A 15,486-nucleotide genomic window follows, 5' to 3' on the forward strand; every position below is an offset into this window, starting at 1 on the left:
GAGTTCAGGAGTGCATTCCTAACAGGCTAGACAGTCAGAGCTAAAATAAACCACATCCTGAATCCCAGAGAAAGACTTATGTCACTGGTATTCCTAGAACACGTGCCAACTTAAGGTGCTGTGAGTCTGAAGGTTAAAAAAACATGAATGCAGTGGTTTTTCTTTAATATCTAGTGAGAGACAGCAGGGTTGCATTTAGGCTTCTGCTCTTCCAAGGGAAATGTGCTCCAAAGTCATTTGGGCAACTGCGTCCTGTAAGCACAGCCCGGCCAGCGTGATGGATCACCTTGCAAGGATCTGCAATTAGTTATTTTCAAATGATGACAAAGTGTGAAGTTAACTGCTTATCTCAGAACTTTCCTTTTCATCCAGAGTAAATTCAAATATGATTGAAAATCTGACCTTTCATTACCAGAGTTCTCTTGACTAAGAGTAAAATTGAATTTTAATTCCTAAATCTCCATGTGTATACAGTGCCATGAGAACATCATAGATTTTGGCTCCATGCCCCAAAGATAAATTGGCTTTGGGATTACTTGGATTAAAAAGAAAGCCTTTCTTAAGAGATGTATTTAATTTTCATGATGTTTTCTTTTTCTTTTAAATTTCAGTTTTTCTTGATCGTGAAAATGCCACCAAAATTCTGAATCGGCCAAAGAGGTATAATTCAGGTAAATTGGAAGAGTTTGTTCGAGGGAACCTTGAGAGAGAATGTATAGAAGAAAAGTGTAGTTTTGAAGAAGCACGAGAAGTTTTTGAAAACACTGAGAAAACTGTGAGTATTTCCACATAACATCCTTCAGATGCAGAGCAAAGAATAGAAAACCTTTAAAAAGAAAAGGTGGGGGACCATACTTCTCTTTGGAATTTTAAAATATCTATACATACACGTGTTTTACAAATGTTATAATAGAGAAGGAATCAAATCGAAAACATTTTAAATAGTACCATTAACTTGTCTTCTTTTTCGTTATAGACTGAATTTTGGAAGCAATATGTTGGTAAGCAATTCATTTTATCCTCTAGTATACGAAACATTTGAGAATTATGTATTTTTTTCTTCTGTGTAAACAGATAATATATTAAACTGTCTCAAAAGGGCTCAGAAAAATAAGTCCAACTCTTTTTACCCAAAATTGAATGGTGAGAGACTCCAGGTTTATGCCAGCGTGGGAGGTATCCTCTGGCAGATACGCTTACTTCTTCCTAGGGCTTCAAAAGGAACATCGTTCCACCCCAGGAATCTGGAAGGGAGAGACCAAAGAGAATTGCATCTGGGACTGAATGAGAGTTTGCCATCCTCAGCAGAGAATCAGAGAATGCTGACTGACTTACATGTCTACTGCTTAAAAGTGCTCCTCCTTCTGGCGGCCTGCAAGGCCCTCCTGATTGCCCAGCCCCTCCCTCCCCGCTGCCCCTCTGACCTCCTCTCCTCCTCACACATCCTGGGCTGCTGCGGCTCCTTGCATGCTCTAGGAATGCTTCCATTTCAAAGTCTTAGACCTGATTGTTCCTTTACTGTGGAAGGTTCCTCTGCCAGGTTCCCCTAGGCTCACTCACTCACCTCCTTCAGGTCTTTACCCAAATGTCACCCTCTCAATGAAGCCTGCCTTGATCATCTATTAATACTTCAACCTGCCCCCCCATAACCCCATCACTTTAGACACCGTATCCTGCTCTATTATTTTTCATAGCACTTTTCACCACTGAGGTATCATATAATGGTCTTATGTATACTATTTATGTCTCCCACCTCACTAGAATGTAAGCTTCATGTTGGCAGGGGTATTCAACTGTTTTGTTTATTGATGTAGTCCTAGTACCTCGAACAGTATCTGGTACAGAAGCACTGAGTAAATATTTGTTGAATGAATTGACCAAAAGGAGGAAAAGTCAAAACTTTAATGACAACTAAGTTTTAAAACTAATTTAAAATCCAGCAGCAGGATTTTGAGGCAGTGTAACTTTCCCAGCTTGATTTACCTAAGACCATTTGCATGGACAGAAACTAACCTGGACAGCCAATTCACTGAATTCCATCAGTTCTATTTTCCCAGATTCTATTCTGTAGACACTAATGGACTTATTCATACTCTTGTAACTCATAATTTCTCCACTTTGTTTTTAAATCATGAGGGAGGAAGAGGTCCATTCTGTTACATTTGCTTTATCTGCCTTTCCTCGTTCTTAGTAATGAATGCTACCACGCCAACTCTCTACTAAGGTATTGCCCTACAGTTAGTCCAAACAAGTCTTTTTATTCTCTATTTCTAATCCATTTAAAATGTTGAATCTTGTATTTTAAAGCAAATCAATTTCTACCTTTCCTCCCCAAACATTCCTGGCTGCATTTAAACTCTCATGGTCCCTTCATTGCCCACCCCCCCACCCAGTTGGCCCCCCACCTGTGAGTAGAGGTTCATCAGTACCTCTTAAACACCATATTTTGAAGTTGGCTCCCTAACTTCTAGGTCACAGGCTGTGTTGTTTACTGTAACTCAGGTAAAGATACCTGGAAAACATCAAGGGCATGATTCTGTTGTTGACCTGAAACAAACAGACTCCAGCAAAGATGGGTTTATTCAGGATCAGCAGAGAATTGCAATTCAGGGTCTACAACCACCATGAGCCACGTGCAAGTCCCTGCATGGTAGGGGACAGACAACTCCTTCAGAGAGGGGAAAAGGAAGTAAGGAGGGCTACAGTAAACAAAGAGTCCCTGGCTTTTCATTGGCTTAGTCCTTGCCAAGAAAGGAGTCTGTCTTCTTCCCGTTGGGCTCTGCTATTGTCATAGGGCATGAGAGCTCTGCCCTCCAGTCTCTTGACTTTTTTTTTTAATAAATTTATTCATTTATTTTTCGCTGCGTTGGGTCTTCGTTGCTGCAGGCGGGCTTTCTCCAGTTGCGGCGAGCGGGGGCTACTCTTCCTTGTGGTGCGCGGGCTTCTCACTGCGGTGGCTTCTCTTGTTGAGGAGCATGGGATCGAGGCGCGAGGGCTTCAGTAGTTGTGGCACATGGGCTCAGTAGTTGTGGCTCGCGGGCTCTAGAGCGCAGGCTCAGTAGTTGTGGCGCACGGGCTTAGTTGCTCCGCGGCATGTGGGATCTTCCCGGACCAGGGCTCGAACCCGTGTCCCTTGCACTGGCAGGCGGATTCTTAACCACTGCGCCACCAGGGAAGTCCCTCTTGACTCTACTTAACTGAGGTTTCCGTTTATTAATTTTTTACACTGTCACTACTGCTTTGTCTGCTAAAAATAAAAAAACAAGAAAAGAGAAAAAGAAAACCCAACTCCACGGCTTCTTTTCACTTTGCAGTCGAGATTCCCAACCCCCCCAAAATAGTCTATGCTGTTTCTCCCTGTATGGGCTTTCTCACATGGTAGGGTCGCAGGCCCCTCACTCCTGCCCTACTCTCTTCCATCATCTCACCAAGTAAGGAGCCTGGTGAAGAGGAAACATCACCCAACCACATTAACCAGCATCTGCCCAGCCCTTTACAGAGTGCCTGTCACCTTTAATCCTCACACCAACCCTGTGAGCAAAGCACTATGAACCTCATTTTATAGAAGAAGAAACTGAGATTTAGGGAGGTTAAATGACTTGTCAAAGGTCACCCAGCTAGGGAGTCATGGAGCCCAGAAGAGCAGCCAAATTCTCCACTGCCCAATCCCCACTTTCTCTATTACCCCTCCCGGCCTTCAAATCTAAATGCAGTTATTCATTAAACCACCACCTGGTAGGCTTAAACAGGAAGCTCTCACTTGGCAAGGTCTTGTCCCTTGTTGTCTTTGACCCCTACAGTCTGTGGCTTTGCTTCAGCCCGAAGTACACACAGACAAGCACCCAAAGGAGGACTAAATGCGGGATGAAATGACACTCATTTTAAAGATATGTCTCAGCAAATGAGTTGCTGTGTAGCTGGCTGCAAGCCCAGAGCCTTTCAGTGAAACATCCTAAATAATTCAGCTCCGTTGGTCTGTAATATAAAGTGCAAATGTGGCTCGTTTTTTTGGACCAGTTCTGAACATCAATAATAATAAACCAGAGATAACGTATTTTGTTTTTATAGAATTGGAACAAACTGAAGTATCTGTGCAAAAGCACACTGGATCAAGGGGCAGAGGGGGCAAGGTCTAATTTTTACAACAAGCAGTTTTCCAGAGAGGGACTATTCCTAAGAAAGGGGTGCTAACCCCCAGCCAGTGGGACCTAGACACATGCTCCTGACAGCGAGCACGACAGACACTCTCCTGCTGTCCCTAGAGCAGGCAGGGGGCCACACACTAGATGTCACGGAGCTTGGCTCTAAAATATGAACGACCATTAGAAATTTCTCTTAAATTGCCCCCTTTCGTTCACTGCTTTATTCTTACACCATCTTTATCACTTACTCTTTTGTTACTCATACATTAAGCCTTGCTGATCTTGCTCCCAGTTTTCTTCAGGGCTCTCTCTCAGCTCACAGTGCACACCAGCCTCCCTTCTGGCTCTATGCATCCCTTTCTCCTGAAGCTTCCTTAGAAGTACGGATGGAGGCAGAGCTCTCAGAAACCAGACTTAAAGGCTCCCTCCACATCCTGACCCTTCCCCTCTTACCTATTCCTTCCTGCTGTTTTCTGATGACCAGTATTCTCAAAGGCTCTCCAGAACTCTGCAAATGTAGAAACTTCAGGAAAGGTGGGAAGGAAACATAGCCAATCTATATATAAATAAAGCACATTTTCAGAACTTTTTCTTTTTTAATTCTTTGTATTGAAAGTTGTTTCTCACTTTACCAAACCATCTGGGACCTAATCACAGACAGTAGAATATCTTTCAGGAGTAAAGCATCTTTTGTACTGTTTGGAATGATCACTGCATACTCTGCTTAAAAGTGAAGTGATAGGGGCTTCCCTGGTGGCACAGTGGTTGAGAGTCCGCCTGCCGATGCAGGGGACACGGGTTCGTGCCCTGGTCCGGGAGGATCCCACATGCCGCGGAGCGGCTGGGCCCGTGAGCCATGGCCGCTGGACCTGCGCGTCCAGAGCCTGTGCTCCGCAACGGGAGAGGCCACAACAGTGAGAAGCCTGCATACCGCAAAAAAAAAAAAAAAGTGAAGTGATAAGATGAGGAAGTGGATGCATGTGCGCCATGCCTAGGCTGCCAGGTCCCTGAGTGGAGTTGCTATCTGTTACCAAGCTCATGAGTGGAGTTGCTGTTACCTAGCTCAGCTTGCTCTACAAGACCTGTGACAGAGCAAGCCTTGTACAACACATAGATGATTGTTGAAGCAATGTGATTTCATTGAGAATTAACTATATCATCGTTCGATAAGGAAGGATTGAAAATTCTTCTTACACTCTGCTGATAGAGTACATCTCTATATTCAGACGTTCTTTTCCCTCTTCCTCCTCCCTTCAGTTACATAAACAATGTACATGCCTTCCTCGGGGCCATTTCCTAGGACAATGTTAGCCTAAGAACCTTTACTTGTTTTTAGAAACTTAGGAAGACAGGGACATCCCATAAGCAGCTGGTTTCCAGGTCAGCAGTCTTGCTCTGACCCTAAAATCAGGCTCCCCTCTCCATGAGTCTGTGCAGGGAAGACTAAGCATTCTAAGCAATGGATCTGCTAATTCAACTTCTTAATCTATCTCGAAGATGGAGATCAGTGTGAGTCCAATCCATGTTTAAATGGTGGCCTGTGCAAGGATGACATTAATTCCTATGAATGTTGGTGTCAAGTTGGATTTGAAGGAAAAAACTGTGAATTAGGTAAGTAACTATCTTTGGATTACTCGTGGTTCAAAATTTCCCTTTGAAACCAGATGCAACTGGAAAATGCAATGTGTATGTATCATAATTTTCTCTTAAATTATGGTAAAGAACCATTTACATGAGATCTACACTCAACAAATTTTGAAGTGTATGATACAGTACTGCTAACTCTAGGCTCTATGCGGTACAGCAGACATCTAGACCTTATTCCTCTTGCATAACTGAAACTTGATACCTGCTAAACAACAACTCCCCATTTTCCCCTCCCCCCGGCCCCTGGCAAGCACCATTGTATTCTCTGCTTCTATGTGTTGGACTATTTTTAGACATCTCATATAAGTGGAATCATGCAGCATTTGTCCTTCTACGACTGGCTTGTTTCATTTACCATAATGTCCTTCAGGTTCATCCATGTTGTTGATTATGACAGAATTTCCTTCTTTTTGAAGACTGAATAATATTCCATTGTATAAAACATACTTTCAAAGCTTATAAACATTCATTTTATCTGCAGTCATAGTTTCCAGGATGTGCTCAAGAAACTAGATGAAGAACAATAGTAAGATTTGGTAGCTAGTAGGAAGTGGTAATGATGTTCCATTAGCATATTCATCCTCAATACAACCACATGTAGTCAGCACCATTATCCTCTCCATTCTACGCAAATGAGAAAAGTGCAGCTCAAACAGCTCAAAAATCACAGAAGCAGTAAACAGTTGAGCCAGGACTTGAACTTCAGTTGGTTTGGCCAAAACCCATTCTTCTAACTGCTACCCACAAAACACAAAGAAAACTGACCCATAAAATTGTTAGAACTCGTGACTAAATTGCTATCAACAAAAGCAGTGGAAGTCAACTAAGTAAAGAATTGGGGTATGGGAAGGCCAATTCTCCCATATACTAGGCACTTCTCCACGCATACGAACCACTTCACATATGAAATTTGTTGACAAAAATCAAAACTCATTCCTGAATTTGACTATACTGATTACGCTGAAAGAATTACATAGAAAATCTAGGATCATTGTGCATCTTTTCTCTGCATATCCTAGAATCTTTTTGTTCTGAGATTTTGGCAACTGGAACAGTAAACCCCAAAGTCCTTTACCTACTTGTTTATTACCTCTGGATGCAGGATTACTGGTATCTGATTGTGAAAAGCATACAGTGCTAATGACGGGTTCTCTTTCTCCTCTGAAACTCCAGAAGAATAGAGATGCAGTCCTAGGGAAAGAATTTAACACCACAGGCTACATGACTAACACCACAGGCTACATGACTAAGGGCAAAGAGTAGAAAATTAGCAAGACTCTATTAAGGCGTTATGGCAACCCACCTGACACACAGATGAAAAGGGCATAAAACAAAATGAAACGCAGCAGCTGCACTTGTCCTATTGAGAAGGGAAAAAGTCATCTCTAATGCTGTTCAGAGATCCAAAAGATCTCTTCCTTTGAGATCCAAAAGATAAAAAGGAATAGAAGATAGGAAAAAGAAAAGGTGGCAGGGCAAAAACATTTAAAAAAAAAAGAAAAAGAAAAAAGGAGATGCAGGTGGATGAACTGTACCCCAGGCTTGGACTCCCACTCCTGCAGGCTTCCCAGCATGGGGACAAACCGATGTCTGGGTTCCCTTTCCTATGGGTGTGTTCATTGGCTCAACACCTCTGAAGTGCTACTTTCATCTGAAAGGTTATAATTTCAAGTTCAGATTGACCTAGATAAATCCGATCCTGCTATCATGGAAACCTACAGAAACTGATGGAGTATCAGCTTAAATAATATAACTATTGGAGCTGAGGGAATGAAGGACTCAACTGGTCTCTGTTAAGAATGAAGGGCATGTGGTAGCAAAGTATAACTGAAAACAGTGTTTGGTATTAAATATTCCTAAATGTCTTTAGTTTAAAAATAAAGACACTTTAAAAGAGGCAAAGAGCCCTGAGGAATGTAGCTATAAGCACAAAACTGCTATAACAGGTTTTGCTACGTGTGTGAGGCTACAGTCTACACAGCAAGAGTGCTAGGTCTACAACGGGCACCATCTCAGGCCTTTCGGGTTCCCCACGTTTTGGTTTGGTCAGGGCTCTGCAGTGACACTGCAGCCACCACTACACCTGGCCTCTAGGGTGTCTTGAGCTCCCCCAGCCCATCTGATCAAGGTTTAGAAAAATCCTCCCAGCTTGCTTAGTTCAGGAACAAAGTGGGAATTCTCTCAAAAAGCTCTTTATCTCAGACACTAGAGGAAAGCAAAAGCATATACAAACTCCCCTTTAAGCTGTTGCTTCAAACTGAACTAAGAACTAATCTCAAAAGCCGCTAGAAAAACAACACAGTTTATGGAGTATCTGGGCCCCAAGTCCCTTGCTTCACCCTGTCTCGGAAAGGGAAGGAGATTTCCACTGTTAAATCCTTGCTGTTTTCCTCTTCTCTTGTTCATCAGGCTCCTCTCCAGGGGAGAGAGGTGCAAATATTCAGGGCACGCTTTCTAGTTAGAACAATTAATTGGCTATTGTGTCCCTTTGGCTGGAATAAAGACCACTGTATGTGCCCAGCTACACATCACATCTGAGTCCTTTTCAGATAAATCAAAGTCTATAAGAACTTGGTCATTCCTGTCCCTTCTAAAGAGTACAAGAGGCATTTCCCCACAGTAACAGAGGATGGAAAGAAAATCAAGCATATAAACACTTTTTTATATTTTTCGTTTTGCTAACACGTCACAGACACTACTAATTTACTGCGTATTTCTATGCAGTAGAAAAAAGAAAATATCTTGAGTTTAGCCGAACAACAACATATTCTGTGATACACTGGTTAAACAGAACATCTTTTGTCCAAGCTTTGGTTTTCCCATCCCTGAATATACCAGGGAAGATGAAGGCAGAGTAAAATGAAGCAGAACACGATAACTTTGTAGTAGGCATGAGGGGAATTAGAAAGAGGTATCTGTGCTAGCTGACACGGAGGGAGAAGAACAGATGCTCTGACATGTCCTTCCACAGATATTCTAGGCACTGAGATCAGCCCCAGGACCAGGGAGAACCCACACCCAACACAGTGCCTGACGTCCGAGTGCTCAAGAAGCAATTGATGAATGAGGCCCGCAGTGACTGTCCCTGAGGTCCAGGACTACAGACCTCTCAACTGGAACTCCTCGTGCTGTTATTCTCTTTCCAGACTCGAGTTCTTTACCTGAGGTCAAAAGGCTGCTGGTCGGACAGCAATATTTCCCACTGCGTGTGCAAACCAAGCCAGAGGACAGCAACAGCGGCAACACACTGGGCTGCAAAGAGCAATGACGAATGAGGAAAATGACAGAGAGGTCTAGTTACCTAGCCAAGGACGCCGCATCAGAATCGGGAAAAGCACCCTGACTTTACCCATTCCCGTTGTGCATGGCCTGGACCAAAGTAGTCAGCACCTGCCACCCACCTCTGTGAACTCAGCACAATCTCATATTGACTGAACACTCCCTGCAGGTGGTATTTGATTTGGCTGAACACTCTAGTGTTGCTTTATAGCAACGAAATGATTGCTAGTAACATGAGAAGAGCTCAGGGATGTAATCACCAATAGTGAGGAGAAAGGTCTTTAAAAAATAAATACAAAAATAAAAAGGATCAAGTGCCACCTTTTTGGATCATGCACTTAGTGGATTATTGGTAGCGAAGGTTAAAGCTCAGGCTGGTTTGTCCACCTAGTAACAGTTGATTTGCCTCCCCTTATTTCTTGAAGTATCAGTAAGGAACATGAGCGAATCATTACATTAGCCTATGCTACCTATGTAAAATGTAATTAGAAAATTTAGATCTGTCACTCAAAAATCCATAATATACTCCAAAACCATATAGTCACTCGGTTAGCCTGGAATCCCCCAGGAAAAAAGAGTCTCTGACACAAGCTTATCTATTAGGGTGTGCAATTCTAGGGGGGCAAAAGTAAGGGATGGGGGAGTAAGGCAGTAAGGAAAGGAGAACCAAGAGTAAAAGGAGTCATCCATCCTCATCTGCAACTGACTGTTTGATCTCCGGGGACTGTTTTCCAAGAAGCCACGTGAGCTGGCCTCAGGAGAGTCAGCCTCGGAGGGAGAAGAGGTGAAAGAATCTGTCCATCAGCACCCTTCTCCAGATGGTCAATACTTCAGCCTGTGGGGCTTTAACTCCCCTGCATCACCAGGCTGTACACGCTGGGGCCCCCTAGAGGTCACGTGGCATCCCAGGCCTCAGCATCAACCCGGGAACGCCAAGCTAAGAGGCGAGAGGCACACAGTGCAGATCTGAGCCCAGGCCATTCAAGGCTGCACCTGGACGAGGCCAGCGGAAGTCCATGCAGAGCTGATCACCAGGGTGCTGGGGACGGACGTGGGTGAGGCTGGTGGGGACTAAGGTGGTGCACAAAGAGGTGGCTAACACAGTCGCTCATGTTCAAACTCTCCAAGTTCTAACTGCACTGACAAGTGAGCATTTCTCTTGAAGGCTGTACTGCTGTTGAGCCTGTAGGTAAGGGGGAAGGTGCCTTCCATTCACTGTGTTCCTATGCTGCTCTAGAGACAGAAATAGGCCCAAGGGCAGAGCCTGTTTCTCTTAACTCAGCAGGTCTCAGCCAGCAAGCCCTAAACCTGCTACTTCCTGTTATTGAGATCGCATCAGAGAAACAAAGGGAAAGCACGCAAATTAGAAAATGGAAAATGAGATGGCAGGAACAAGCCAAATATATCAGGAATCACAGTTAATGTGAATTGGGGTTAATGACAATTTTCAGCCTGGAGTTAAAAATCTAATTGCATGCTGTTGATAAAAGAGATACTAAAATAAAACTCTACCAGGAGGCTAAAATAAAAGGATGGGAAAACATTTGCCAGGTAAATGCTAACAAAAAGAAACTGGCAAAGCTATCTTAATGTCAGATAAAACAGAATCCCGACAAAAGGCATTGTATGAGACAAAGAAAGATATTTTATATTAATAAGGGAGATTGTATAGGAGAGTAAAGAAAATATGAGCCAGTAGAATGCTTATCATTGTCAACACATAGCGTTTCAGGCATTTAGCTCCCTTAAAGGACCCTATTTCATTCTCTTGTGTTGACACATACGTCAGCCAGCTTCAAGTTTGCTTTGAAAAACTGGATTATATTAAAACCAGGCACTTCTATTCAGCAAAATATACTATTTAGGGTGAAAAGGTAAGTCAAGAGTGGGAGAAGATATCCGCAATACATATATCCAGTAACTGGAACTCTCATACGCTGATGGTGGGAATCCAAATTTGTACAATTATCTTAGAAGACTACTTGGTAGTATCTACTAAACCTGAACACATGGTCCAATCATTGCACTCATGAGTATATATCCAGTAAATATGCAAGCATATGTTACCAAAAGATATGTACAAGAATGTTCTTACAGCATTATACATAAGAGCCAAAAACTGGAAACTCAACTCAAATATTCACCCACAGTAAAATGGATGAATGAAGGTAGTAATATTCATACAATGGAATATACTACACAGCATGCAGATGAACTATAGCTATACAAAACAACATGGATGAAGCTCACAGACAAAATGTTAACTGAAAGACACAGAGGAGTACATATTGGGAACGTCTCCTTATATAAACTTCGTGAACAGGCAAAACTAATGCCCTGTTAGAAGTCAGGGTAATGGTAACTTTGGGAAGGAGGAAATAGTGACCAGAAGGGGGAATCAGGAGAGCTTCTGGGGTGTTGATAACGTCCTATGTACTGATCTGTTTACTGTTTAAATAAGTGCAGTCACCTTGTGAAAACTTATTCCAAAATTCTGGGTACTTTTTAGAATATGTTATACTCTAATAAACGGCTTTTTTCATTGCACTCTATGACTTTGTGAAAGTAGTATATCTACAACTTCAGTTTTATGCCAAATCACATATATTGCTGCCACCATTTTTATGCCTTATTAAGAATTTTATCTTTTTTTTCCTACTCTTAGCTCAAGTTCAGCTTCACACACTTCTCTCTATGAATGCCCCCAGCTTATATCTGACCTGTACAGGAGTCAGTAGTTTCATGTACTTTTTAGAAATGCATGTTAAATGATGCTATTGCTGGGACTTCCCTGGCCGTCCAGTGGTTAAGACTTCTCCTTCCAATGCAGGGGGTGTGGGTTCGATCCCTGGTCAGGGAGCTAAGATGCCACATGTCTCGTGGCCGAAAAACCAAAACATAAAGCAGAAGCAATACTGTAACAAATTCAATAAAGACTTTAAAAATGGTCCACATCAAAGAAATCTTTAAAAAAAAATACATGATGCTATTGCTGTTGATTCTGCTTTCTTTCAGATGCGACATGCAGCATTAAGAATGGCAGATGCAAGCAGTTTTGTAAAAAGGGCGCTGATAACAAGGTGGTTTGTTCCTGTACTGCCGGATACCGACTTGCAGAAGACCAAAAGTCCTGCGAACCAGCAGGTCAAAATCTAAATAAGTTTTTTTTTAAGCTCGGCAGATACATTCTCCAAATCCATATTTGAACTTTTTGCATTATAACTAACCTACATAATTTTATGCCCTACTTGTTTCTACTTCCTTTTGAAATCATAGAAAAGACTAGTAGCTTGGACAAATTAATTTTTCAAAATGCATCATCATTTTAAATAGAAATTCTGCAACTGTCTTCAGTTTGAATTCTTTTCTGTCTGATTTTTTTCTTTGACCTTTATATCATGAAGCAATCGATTTGTGTGATTTCTGTATGCCTATTTGTAATTCCCCAAGTCAAATTAATGTAGTAATCCCATAACATAAAAGATACGTACGTGATTGACTGATAGGCTTCTAGTACAAGGATAGTGATTTTTTTTTTTTTTTTTTTTTTTTGCGGTACGCGGGTCTCTCACTGCTGTGGCCTCTCCCGCTGCGGAGCACAGGCTCCAGACGCGCAGGCCCAGCGGCCATGGCTCACGGGCCCAGCCGCTCCGCGGCATGTGGGATCCTCCCGGACCGGAGCACGAACCTGCGTCCCCTGCATCGGCAGGTGGACTCCCAACCACTGTGCCACCAGGGAAGCCCAAGGATAGTGAATTTTAAGCATGATCTGTCCGGTTGTGTCTGGCTTACTCCAAGAAAGTTATTTCCTATCCTTGGGTCTCAGCTGAGTTTATACGCTTGGCATCACAACAGTTCCGACAACCATCTGTTTTAAGTTGTGTCAGGCTGATCAGCACAGTCAGTCTATACAGCAGTGGACAAAGCAATGTTTCCCACTCATGCCAACCATGCCACCATGTTGACAGCTGACTGGTGTGTTCAGAGCATCTCCACTCCAAACTCATACTGCTCTTCTCTGAAAAAGAAGGCAGTAGAAACTTGGATTTTGAAAAAAGCAGGTTCTGCGGGACCAATTACATTTGATAAATGAGGGGTCTTTTTGAAGCAAACTAGATATAATTTCTTTTGCATTTCTAAAGCCTGATATCTTATTAAATTGGTACATTAAATCACGCACCATTCCTCTGTAACTGGGTTCGATACCTATCTCAGCAATGCAGCCGGCAGAGGAAATTAAAGGCAGCATCAGAAGCCAAGAGTGTACATGCTGCACTAAAATGAAGAGTCTCTAATGCTTCAGGGACCTGCCTGCCTCCTGTCCTTCTACCTGGTTCTTGACATACACTGCTTCAAATTAGCCTACCGAGGGAGGAGTGTGTGCGTATATCTGTTTTAACCTTCGAAACCTAACTTCCAGTGTAGACAGATAGCATACATAGTAGCTAAACCCTTATAAGCCCTTCTCTGTTATAAGCGAGGAAAAAAAATGGAGAACCACCTCCAACTATTAAGTGTTATATTTGAATATAGCCTTAGCTTTAGCAGAATAAATAGGCCAAACCTAAAATAAGCTTTTCTGCCTTTCAATAGTAATGGTCCCTTTTCTCTAGCTATTGTTGATGATTTATATTTATACATAAGTATTTTGAACTAATTTCTTGTTTTCCCAACCACATGCTGTCTTCATGATACTCTGCCGCAGCTGGTTGCTATAGAAATGTCTGTTATAAGGAATGTGGATAGAAGGAAAGTGAGAAATGAAATGTGAGGTGACTTTGCTGGACTACAAATTTCCATTCTGGTTGTCCCCAGTGTTTCAGTAGATGATTTCTTTTCCTTAGGAAATAAACCAACCCAAGGTAAAAGGTGGCCAGTGCCCAGGTAGATGTGGCTGTAATAATCATATCAATAACTTATTTGGTTAATACTCAACAGCCAGGTAATTAAATCATGATAATCCCTCCCCAATGGATACCTAAAGTCCACCTTGGAATCTAGAAGGCATTCTGGTCTACAAAAGAAACCCTGGGAATTCCCTGGTGGTCCAGTGGTTAGGACTCTGCACTCTTACTGCTGAGGGCCCGGGTTCGATCCCTGGTCAGGGAACTAAAATCCCATGAGCCACGTGGTGCGGCCAAAAAAAAAAAGAAAGAAAGAAAGAAAGAAAGAAAGAAAGAAATCCTGTAAACAATAAGCAGCAGACATCCCATTTACCTAATTCTAAAATCAAAGTTACATGGCACCAGATTTCCATTCAGGGACAGTACTTGAGAGTAAGACTTTTTAGCAAAGAAACTAAACAGAACGTCATTAGACTTTATAAAAGTCTTACAAAATTCAATTCTGGAACACCTCTTTTATTTCCATAAAGATGATGGATTCCTGAGCCAAATGTCCTTTTCATGAAGGGTTTGAAAACTTTCCATGAAAATAATTCAATTAACCTTTTAGTTTTAGACTATATTCATTGATTTGATTTTTTTAAAAATATCGACGGGCCTACTTCTCAGAAGTGACAAGGATGGGCCTCATTTTCAATTTTTGTAATACAAGTTCTGCTTGCCAATGAGAAATACCAGAACACTAATTTTTTTTTTCCATTTGTCTAGTGCCATTTCCCTGTGGAAGAGTTTCTGTCTCAAACACTCGTATGAAGTTCACCCGTGCTGAGACTATTTTTTCCAATATGGACTATGAAAATTCTACTGAAGCCGAAATAATTTTCGATAACATCATTCAAAGCAACCAATCATCCAATGATGTCACTCGCATTGTTGGTGGAGAAGACGCCATACGAGGTCAATTCCCTTGGCAGGTACTCTATATTTATGGTGTGTCAAAACCGGAGCCCAGTGGGCAAGGGCCAGGCCAGGTGGGAGGCTGAGGCTAGGACATCAGACAGACTTATTGGGATGAGGGAAGTATTTAGGCAAGTTTCAACACTAAGCCGGATGAGGAAGCCCCGACAGGTGAGTAGCCGGTGAGAGAGAAGTCCAGGGACAGCTACCATACAAGGTCAAGGAGAGTTTGGCGTCAAGGAAATAGCACAGCAGGATTTCAGACAAGCAACAGGGAGGTCTGGAAGCGAGGTCACTGGTGCTGGGGTTCTGGGTATTACTTCAGCTTCAGCCCCTGGGAGAACTGGTGAGAGTCAGAAAGTCTCTAGGTCCAGAGAAACTGAATTATTTCGAAGGCATTTTTAAAAGGACTCAGGAAGGATTAAGACAAGAACTGGGTTACTGGAACCAGGGCATATGAGACAGGGGCTTGGTCAAAGGCTGTAGTTCTCAAAGTGTGGTAGCATCAGATTCACCTGGGAACTTGTGAGGAATGTAAATTTTCATGCTACGCCTCAGACCTACTGAATCAGCATCTCTGAGGGTGAGGCCAGCAGTCTGTGCACTAACAAGCCCTT

General features: G+C 42.5%; 1 protein-coding gene across 1 annotated transcript in view; it reads left to right on the forward strand.

The window, feature by feature from the left end:
- The window catches only part of F9 (coagulation factor IX), a 29,757-nt gene that overhangs the window by 4,484 nt on the left and 9,787 nt on the right, over positions 1-15,486 (forward strand). Inside the window, exons 2-6 of the mRNA XM_082865066.1 lie at positions 612-775; positions 977-1,001; positions 5,640-5,753; positions 12,084-12,212; positions 14,681-14,886. Of these exons, the coding sequence (XP_082721192.1) occupies positions 612-775; positions 977-1,001; positions 5,640-5,753; positions 12,084-12,212; positions 14,681-14,886 (638 nt within the window). The remainder of the gene's footprint in view (positions 1-611; positions 776-976; positions 1,002-5,639; positions 5,754-12,083; positions 12,213-14,680; positions 14,887-15,486) is intronic.

This window comes from Leucopleurus acutus (genome assembly GCF_964270905.1).
Source record: "Leucopleurus acutus genome assembly, chromosome: X".
In the NCBI taxonomy this organism is placed as follows: domain Eukaryota; kingdom Metazoa; phylum Chordata; class Mammalia; order Artiodactyla; family Delphinidae; genus Leucopleurus; species Leucopleurus acutus.